This window comes from Marmota marmota, unplaced genomic scaffold, assembly GCF_001458135.2.
Source record: "Marmota marmota marmota unplaced genomic scaffold, marMar, whole genome shotgun sequence".
NCBI lineage: Eukaryota > Metazoa > Chordata > Mammalia > Rodentia > Sciuridae > Marmota > Marmota marmota.
In genome coordinates, this window is record NW_025999899.1 from 469,839 (window position 1) to 479,398 (window position 9,560).

A 9,560-nucleotide genomic window follows, 5' to 3' on the forward strand; every position below is an offset into this window, starting at 1 on the left:
TGGAATCTGTGATGAGTAATTATGGAGGTGGAGTGGGCTGAGCCAAGAAAACCTAGAAGACATGACAGGGCACACCAGGGCATCCTCAGCCACAGCCTTCAGTGGTGACCTTCACTGAGGGTATTGGGTCCCCACCCATTCTAGCAGAGTCAGGCCAAAGAAGCACAGGGCTTCCTGCAAGTCCTGCAAAGGGGTCTCCCCTAATAGCTATTAACTGGATAAACATAACTTAGAAGCTCATAGGCCTGGAGTCACTAGGGCTGGGCTGGAGAAAAGCCCAGAGGTCAGCAAGGCTGAACTGAGGAGGGCAAGCCTTGCTTTCTGGAGGATTGGCACCAACAGCCTGCCTGAACCATCCACCCTCCACTTCTGTTGACACCTGGACAGGGGCCAGGCCTGCCCACATGGTCACTGTGGTACCTCTTAGGAAGGGAACATAATACATAATGGCAGCCACTTGTTTTTTCAAAATCTATTTCCTGCTAGAGGTGGATGGGCAGTTGTAGTGGGAGCAGGTACAAGCTCAAGCCTGGATACAGGGTGGGTAGGGGAGACGAGGCACTTGGTTGAAGTAGCCACCAAGGAAGATGAGGCTGGAACCGACACTGAAGAGCACCAGCGCAGCCCAGAAACAGATGTTGTCAAGGGCCTTCCCCATGCGCACCCAATCGGACACCTCCTGGGGAAGAGACAGTAAAGCTGAGTCCCTAAAGGAATATCTGCAAGAGCTAGGGGCACAGGAGACAGTGGGAGGCCTCTGTAGTTCCCCATCCTGCCTCTGGCTCCTAACCCACCTCACCAGTGGCCTCCTGGTCTCTAGTACTTTCAGCCACAAAGTTCACAGCATCCACACAGCAGCGGATCTCCGGGGCTGCAGCACCCAGACTCTGGCAGAGGGCAGCTGGCAGGGGCGAAAACCGGGCTGGGTCACTAGGTTTCCTCCACTTCGGATGCCCCCATTGGCCCGCTGGGGCCCGCTGTGCTCACCCGTCCAGGCCCGGTGCCGGTGCCTCTGCCCTTCAAACACGAGCTCACTCCGCGGCTTTTTCAGGATCAGCTCCTCTGCGCGGAGCAATATGCCCATCGATGACGCGCGCCTCGGGGTTGAGGCGGCCCGGGGAGCCTCAGGAGACTGGCGAGAGCCCAAGACGCGCGGCAGCAATTCCAACAAAACCTGGGGCAGGGCAGGGATCAATTCCAAGCCCCACCTGCCACTCAAGGGCGATCCCCCTACCCCGCTCCCCACCCCACCGCCTCCTCCGCGGCTTACGTGGCGCAACCTCTGGGACGTGGCATGAGTGGTGGGCGTCCGCAAAGACACATTAAGCACAATGACGCAATTCGTGACAATGAACGTGGCAACCACCATGACGAAAATAAGATACCTGAGGATCCCCGAATTCATGACGTTACAACATACTGGCTTTTCTGATGTCACAAACACACCTCAAACCCTACCTGCTCCCCCTCGGTGAGGCCCTACTGCCTCTCCCACCACCTGTGGCAGCCATGAAGGGGACTCCTGGATCCCTAGACACTCTGCTGTGGGTCTACCACTTCCACAGCTCCACCGAGGTGAGGCTATGCGAACAGTCCACCCTAAGGGCAGCCTAGGGAGGCTCAAAGGCACCCCACACCTGATGATGCCACTATCCCTGCTCATTCTCTAGGTGGCCCTCCAGCCCCCTCTTTTGTCTTCACTGGAGCTCGCTGTGGCTGCAGCCCACGAGTATCTGGAGCAGAAGTTCAGAGAACTGAAGTCTCTGGAGCCGCGGGAACCGCCTGCCCGGAAGCCCACCTTAGTGTTGGTGCTAAGAGAAGCCGCATCCAGCATCATGAATTTTGGCGCCACCTTGTTAGAGGTGCTGCACTAGGGATAGGGTGTGAGGAGGAGTGCGGAGAAAAGGGACTGGGTAAGGGAATTAGGGCAGCGAGGCAGAGACCTCGTCCCCTCTCTAGCCCCTATACTCCCAATGCAGATCTCAGCCCTGTGGGTGCAGCAGGAGATGCGGAGACTGGATAGCAGCGACAGCAGCACTGGCCTGGCCCTGAACTCCGGGGATCCAGGTAGAGCGCTGGCGCGGGTAGCCCTGGCTGCCGGCCAGGGAGCTCAGCAAGCCGGGGCTGCAGCGGGTGCCAGCGCCAGGCTTCTGGTCCAGGGGGCGTGGTTGTGCCTGTGTGGACGCGGTCTGCAAGGGTCCACCTCATTCCTGCAACAATGGCGACGCCAGCTGGGCCTTAGGATCCCCGGGGAACCGGTGAGTTCGGGATGAGAGGGGCTGTGTTGAGGATCAGAGGTGGTGGGGCTGAGGAGGCACTGAAGACAACTATCCTCCACCAGAAATACTCAGGAGACATGAAGGTGGTGCCCAGAAGCAGTGAGGACACCGGGGAACCAGGAAATCCATCACAGACCCGGCCCCACACTGCATCCAAATAAAGCCAAGAGGGAAGGAGACTGCCAAAATTTCTAGAGTCCTTTGGTCTTGGCCTAGTCCCTACCCAGGCCGCCCTCGGTCCCACCCCCAAGCTAACATGTCCAACTTTTCTGACTCCGACTTCTACATTGACCCTGCCCCCAATGCCAGAATTCACTCTGCCCTTACCTGCCCAGCAGCGGCACACTCAGAGATGTCTCTGGGATTTTCTGGGCAATTAGGAACAAGAAGACAGTCTGGGCGAGCAGGACGTTGATAGACACGGTGCATTTCTGGCCACCGGCTGGAGCGAACACCCAGTGAGAGCGGGCCTGACCTCGGGAGCGAGCCCAGGCTTAGGTTTGAGGCTACTCCTTACCCTGCGCTGGTAGAAAGTAGGCGAGCAGCACTAGGCCGGAGATGAGCACGCAAGGCACGATGATGTTAATGACGTAGAAAAGCGGCTTCCGGCGGATGATGAGCGAGTAAATGACGTCAGTTTCTCTCTGGCCGTCAGCGGAGCCGCTGTCATAGTGGCGGATCATCCCTGGGCAAAAGTCGATGGCCCACTCGCCATTCTCTGCAGGATGGGAGGTGCAGTCAGTCAACTCTGGCAAGTGGGGCATCCTGCCCTGCTCTCCAGCTGCACACCTGACCATGGAAACTTGTAACTTCTGGCCAAGAAAGATGCAGCTGTCTGACCAGGGTGCATTGCTTGGGCCATGAACATCGGGCAGAAAAGGGCAGTCCTAGCCAGGGTATGAAAAGATCACAATCAAGGAGCCAAAACTAAAGTGACAATCAGGAATTCAGAAAGGGGTCAAGCTAAGGCCGAGTTGTCTAAATATGTTCTCAGGATGCCTGGTTTGGGGCAATCCCACTCTAAAGAATCCTCTCTTTAGACCCCATCTAGAATTGGGTTTTTCAGAGCAAGAGGGAACTTCACCGGTAAAGGCCACGGTGTCGATATCTATCTTGTTAATGGCCTGGCCATCTTCGTCCACTGCAAAGACGAACTCCACCTCTTTGGCATTGTATGTCTGAGAGCTGTGGAATCAGAACCAGGGACCCCACCCAGAAACTCAGACCTGGGTCCCTGCTGTGGGCCCCTCCCTGGAAGCTTGGATATGGCCTAGAAATAAGGCTTCACCGCCTTACCCAGACCCCACCTGCACACCCCTGCTTCCTTTTTGCTTTTGTTTTGTTGAAACAGAGTCTTGCTATGTTGTCCAAGCTGGCCTCCAACTCCTGGAATCAAGCAATCCTCCTGCCTCAGCCTCCAGAGTAGCTAAGACTACAGCTGCCCACCGGCCCCAACCCTACTTAGAACCCAACTCCAGCAGCCCACCCCATTCCAAGGTCTGGCTCTGCCTCCGGACAAAGCCTGGTCTCAGAAATCCCACTTCCCCATCCTGCTCCGCCCCCTGCACCAGGCCCTTCCCACAATCATTCGGGCCTCTGAGTAACTCTTCCCACCGGAAAATGAGTGAGCAGTTCTGCCAGTCGAAGGGGAAGTAGGTGACCTCCACGGCACAGGTGCTGCGGTAGATGGCTGGAGGCAACCAGCTCACGTAGCCACCCTCATAGATGAGCACATTGGCTTCGTAGGCCACCCCGAACTGGCCGTCAATACTGTGGGCTCAGAGAAACCGTGCTTTTAACACAAGTGGGTACACCTGTCCAAGCACCCAGCCACCCACCTCACCCAAGTCCTGCCCAGCCTCTGAGGCCGGCTCCCCTCCAGCCTGGTGGCCTGACTGGTCCTTACTTGTTTTCCAGCACAATCTCTGGTAACCACACGAGTTCTGCAGGGACCCGCAGGGTTTCTATGCCCCCAAAGTCATCCTTGCTGTAGTTGAATCGGTAATCATGCCAATCCTATGAAGAGTTGGGAGATGGAAGGACATGTACCCCACATTTCCCACCTGGTGCTGCCTCCAAGAAATTTGGGAGAAAAGGGTCTCCTGGGCAAGACCTCACACTGCTTCCCAGATTTGACTCACAATTCCAATCCAGACGCTGGTAGTAAGGGTCTCCTCCTTCTCGTTCTGCAGATAGGAGTTTGGGTGATTGAAAACAGGATTTCAAGGCCAGAAATGAGCCTTAGGACAGAGTTCAGTAGTTGGGGCCAGAAATGGGATTTTAAGGTCAGGGTGGGAGTGGGACATCTTACCAATGATATGAGATTGGTCAGGGTGACCTTGAGGGTGATGGTAACAGTGTCCTCAGGCTCCTTCACTGGCCGGCATTCTGGGTCATAGTTGTCGAAGAGATGGTGGTAAAGATCCAGCTCCTCATTCTTTCCCTCACCTCTGACTGGGATAAAATCAAGAAGGAAGGGTCACTGGACACAAAGAGGCAGGAGGGCTTCTCCTCTCTGCCCCTGTGGGTCTTCACAGGTCCCTGAGGCTCTGTATCTTTCTATAGCTGTCTCCTAAGCCAACCATATCCCACCTGGGGACCCAAGCTCTCTATTAGTCCCTTCATGTCAGTATTTCTGTGTATCCACTTGCCTCCCTGACCCCTGTCCTTACCAACGAGCCCCAAGAGGAGTAGGGCACCAAGCAGAGCCCATGCCATCCTGCTGTCTGGTTCTGAGTTATTCTGAGCTTTGGCAGGGTTGATGGGAGACAGGCTAGGGTGCATGTGTGAGAGGGAGGAGGGTGTTAGTTCCGGGACCGGTTAGGGGACTGTCACCTAATCCTTTACCCACCCCTGCTGCAGCTGGGGACATTTTGGCTACATCTATTGGCAACTGCCCCATCATTCTGGCATCCTTTACCTGGTCTTCAGCCAGCTCCCCAGCTGCAGACCTAATCTCTCACAAAATGAGAAGGCTTTGAACAGCACCTGGAATCACAAGCCCACAGCAGGGTATGGAGACCCTTCTTCAACATGCGCCGGTGTCCTTTGCCCTGTGCAGGTAACTCTACCTGATGAACCCCTCTGGGGATGTGCACACCCCTTGCCTCCCATACTTACCCATATGAAGCACACACTATCACCACCCACAGCCCTGCCAAGCTCACGCTAACAGTTCCTGCCAGCGATGTTTGACAAAAAGCATCATAAAGGCCGCATGAGACGGGTGGGAATTAGTCAGCAGTAACAGATTCCATCATTCTACAATATAAGGTCCTTTGACAGCCTGATCCCCAGATCTGCCCACCCCTGTCCCCTCTGTTTGAGGGGCCCTAGGAGAAGTTCCAGTTCTCTTTAGTGCTCCCTGCTGCCACCTTGTGGCCACAGATGATAATATGGTGTGGATCACCTGGCTTCCTGAAAAAAAACACCTTAACCTTTTCATTGTTCTTTCTTCTTTGAGGGGGTGGTGGGGCCCTGGGGATTCAACCCAGGGTCTCTTAACAACTACGCCACATCCCCAATTTTTTGTATTTTTAATTTGGAGACAGAGTCTTGCTAAATTGCTGAATCTGGCTTTGAACTTGGTATCCTCCTGCTTCAGCTATCCAAATTGGCTAGGATTACAGGCTAGTATCACCACATTTACTTTTTTTTTTTCTTTTGAACTGGGATTGAACCCAGAATGCTGTACCACTGAGCTACATCCCAGTCCTTTTTTATTTTTGTGAAATGAAAAGAATCTCACTAAATTGCCTAGGCTGGCCTGGAATTTGCCCTCCTCCTGCCTCAGCCTTCAGAGTTGCTGGGATTACAAGTATGGACCGCCACTCCAGGTTCATTGTTTCTTAAAACCACTCTCATCATTAACTGGAGTGCTTATTTAAAATGCAGATTCCTTGACCTTAAAGGTGGTACACGCCTGTAGTCCCATTGACTTGGGAGGCTGAGGCAGGAAGATCTCAGCCTCAACAAATAAAAAGGACCGGTGATGTGGCTTAGTAGTAAATCAACTCTGAGTTCAATCCTCAGTGCCAAAAAAATAAAATAAAATGTAGATTCCTAACCAAGAAGTACCTTTTTTTTTTTTTTTAAAGTGCTGGGGACAGAACCCAGGGCCTTAGCATGTGCTGGGCAAGCATTCTACCACGAGCTACATCTCCAGGCCTGGGATAGGCACTTTTTATGATACTACTTCTTCACACCAATCCAACAAATAAATTACCATTGTTCTGCATGCATGAAGGACTTTAAGGTGGAGGTCCAAGTTCACACAAGTACGTTGGCAATAATGCATGAGATGTATTAATCAACTGTATGGATCATGTACACCTGTGTTCATTTTGGTCTTCACAAAGTACTTTCATGTCCCTCATTCTTGGTCTCTTCCCATTGTCTATGAGGTCCCTCATTATCACCTCCATGTTACAGGTGAGGACCCAAAGACCAGCATGTTCGTGTGGCTTCTTGGCCATTTCCCACACATCCTTAAAGACTCTGCTTCCGCCTTTAACTGCCTGACATTCCTTGTTTTCCACTTCAGACCCCTAGAAGATCTCTTGGTCCCAGCTCACCTCTTGTACCCTACATGGCTGGTACACATCTTCTTTCTCAGTTCTATGCTGCTACACATTCCATAGCCTCTGCGTTAGGTTGTAATAAATGCAAATATTTATTCCAACATTGCTGGTCACTTACATGGTTCCCCACAAAGCCCAGATGCTCTGATTACAGAGATGAATAAGACATGCCTCAAGGACTTATTGACTATTGGGGAGACATACAAATAGAGACTGTTAATACCAGAACTGTGAAAAAAGTGAAAACCAGGAGCCATGGAAGGTACCCTGTGGTGAATCACATCCACTCAGGTCTGTCTTAAGAACAGCGAGGTTTCCTCTATTTCCTGTGGTCTTACATATGAGCTAGGATAACAGTGCACCAGTGTCTGAAGCCAGGACCATTTGGAGGACCTGGTAGTCACCCCCACCTCTCCTCTACCGCTCTGTTTGTGCTGTGTGTTCTCTCTGTGAACTAGCTTGCCTGTTCTACGTGTCTCACCTTTCTCCTGCATAATGTCTGCATCCTTCACTGTGGTCTTGGCCCAAAATCACCTTCTTGTCTTCTCTCTGCACATGTCGCCAACTCAGCCTTTGTTCCATCACTACCTGCTTGATACCATGAAGATTGCGGGTGCTGACAAGGAAGGGTTGTGGGGTTGACTTCCACTTGTCCCATTGGCCAAGGAAGTGGGCGTGGCAGGCCCTAGGAATGGCTACACATCTGATGCCTCCCACCACTCACCAGCCCAGCTGGCTTCCCACCTCCTTCCCTTAACACCCTGTCATGATCCCCCTCTCACTGCCACACCCAAAAATTCACTCTATCTTTCCTAGCAGGGTTGACGCTTGAATTCTTGCTTCCAAAAGTGATTATGGAAGGGCCCTTCAAAAAGTCTCAACCCAGAGTCCAGTGTCCTCTGGTTTAGGTACAACCTAGTCCAAGTGTGACTTCTATCCATTCTCCAAACAGTGGGTGAAATCCTCCATTTGCCATCACCGATATATCCTGTGAAAACAATTCATCACACACACACACACACACACACACACAAATACAACAGTGAGCAAAACTATACTTGGGCCACCAATCTGCATATAGGAGAGTTGTTCAAGGGTGGCCAGAGAATAGAAACCTTCATCCCTTGATTAGGATTGTATGCTGCTGGCCCCAGGCAGATGTCACAGTTAACAGAACAGCACCTATAGCGACTCTGGCTGGGGTTATCACTTGTAAGTGAAGGTCTTATCCAGATCAGTGAATCCCATGGGCATCTGTTTGTTGCCTTGCTTCTCTTATAGAGTCAGTGCATCAGAAATCCTTCCCTGCAGGGGCGCTCTTACCCCTCCTGCCCCACCCACCCCCCACCACCACAGCAATCCATTCCTGCTGGTGCTGGGAACAGAGCAAGAATTCTTAGGTTTACCCAGGATAAGGGTCTGAGCCTTCCTGTCCCTTTAGGGGAGTCAGACACAGGCCTGTGTTTTATAGAGGCATAATGAAAATTCCAAAGAACCTTAGTAGGCTGCCTGACCGATTTGTTCCTGGGAACATCTTGACTTACAAGCTAGGGCCCGGAGATCTCCACTCAACAGGAAACCACTCCTTTCGCCAGTGGCTGTTGGATAACAACTCAGAACAGCTGCAGCTGCCCTCTGCGGTGTGGCTGCCAGGCTGTCGTTTCTCAGCCTTCAGGGGCTGCACAGTGGAAATATCCTCAAGCCCATCTAACGAGGGCCCCTTCTTCATCCAACACAAAGAGCCACTCGCTCTTTCTCCAGTGAATGGAGAAGCAGGTTTGGCTGAGCCAGGACAGGGAGCGTCCAGCAGACACTAATTGCTGGATTGCTTCCCTCACAAGAACCCAAACACATGGCTGAGACCATCCTGGTTGGCTGGGTTGCAAGCACTTTAGGGCAGAGCCTGGCACATTATAGATGCCTGATAATTATCTACTGAACAAATTAATATGAGAATAAACAAAGGAGTGATTTTTCTTTTGGAGGGGTGGGGAATGGGTACTGGGAATTAAACTTGGGGTGCTCAATCACTGAACCACATCTCCAGCCCTATTTTGTATTTTATTTAGAGACAGGGTCTCACTGAATTGCTTAGTGCCTCACTGTTGCTGAGACTGGCTTTGAACTTGTGATCCTCCTGCCTCATTGGGATTATAGGCGAGCCCCACCATGTCCGGCAAGAAGTGCTTTTTCTGCAATATTGTACCTTCTACTGAAAATTGTTCCCAATCATGTGTCCCCCATAGGATGTGCCAGCTACTTAGAGACCCCACTCCTTGGCCAGAGTTGATTGGTCATGGGGAGGATACCTGAACCCAGCTTGGCCAAAGAAAGTCCTTCCCTGGGAATTCTGTCAAACAGGAACTCTTGAAGGCAATCTCTGTTGCCACAAGGTATGGAATTTAGATGCATCAGGCAGCCACATTCGCTCCTTGTCTTTTACTTAAGTGAGAGAGAATGCAGCAGATACACAAAATCAAGTAGAGACAAGAAAGAGCCTTTGGCATTCCAGTCTTTGGGCCCGGAAATTCCTCAGGCCCCATGTGTTCATCTCCTCCAGACCAGTTGCCCAACACTTCCTTTGTTTGAATAAGGTATCTCAACATCTTTCCAATAAATCCCCCTTTTCTTAGCTTAAAAATATTAGGGTTTTTAAGGTTGGGGATGTAGCTCAGTGATATAATGCCCATGTAACATACCC

General features: G+C 51.9%; 2 protein-coding genes across 5 annotated transcripts; one reads left to right on the forward strand and one right to left on the reverse strand.

Moving 5' to 3' along the window:
• Window positions 1–457: 457 nt before the first annotated feature.
• Chrne (cholinergic receptor nicotinic epsilon subunit) lies at window positions 458–8,175 on the reverse strand. 4 transcript variants are annotated; one of them, XM_048798344.1, is made up of 12 exons: window positions 7,341–8,175; window positions 4,591–4,733; window positions 4,421–4,465; window positions 4,186–4,295; window positions 3,894–4,049; window positions 3,364–3,464; window positions 2,797–2,997; window positions 2,607–2,721; window positions 1,271–1,385; window positions 988–1,174; window positions 795–901; window positions 458–679 (listed from the first exon to the last, which is right to left on the reverse strand). In XM_048798344.1, exons 1-12 carry the CDS (start codon window positions 7,351–7,353, stop codon window positions 524–526), a joined length of 1,449 nt encoding a protein of 482 aa, XP_048654301.1. In that variant the 5' UTR covers window positions 7,354–8,175; the 3' UTR covers window positions 458–523. The 4 variants fall into 4 exon arrangements, with proteins under 4 accessions (XP_048654301.1, XP_048654302.1, XP_015361447.2 ...); XM_048798345.1 differs by lacking the exon at window positions 7,341–8,175 and adding an exon at window positions 4,952–5,067 and having other exon boundaries at window positions 800–901; XM_015505961.2 differs by lacking the exon at window positions 7,341–8,175 and adding an exon at window positions 4,952–5,067.
• Window positions 1,262–2,593, forward strand: CUNH17orf107 (chromosome unknown C17orf107 homolog). The gene is made up of 4 exons (XM_048798349.1): window positions 1,262–1,575; window positions 1,671–1,862; window positions 1,980–2,258; window positions 2,342–2,593. The coding sequence occupies exons 1-4, from the start codon at window positions 1,432–1,434 to the stop codon at window positions 2,438–2,440; spliced, it is 714 nt and encodes a 237-aa protein (XP_048654306.1). The 5' UTR covers window positions 1,262–1,431; the 3' UTR covers window positions 2,441–2,593.
• Window positions 8,176–9,560: the final 1,385 nt, after the last annotated feature.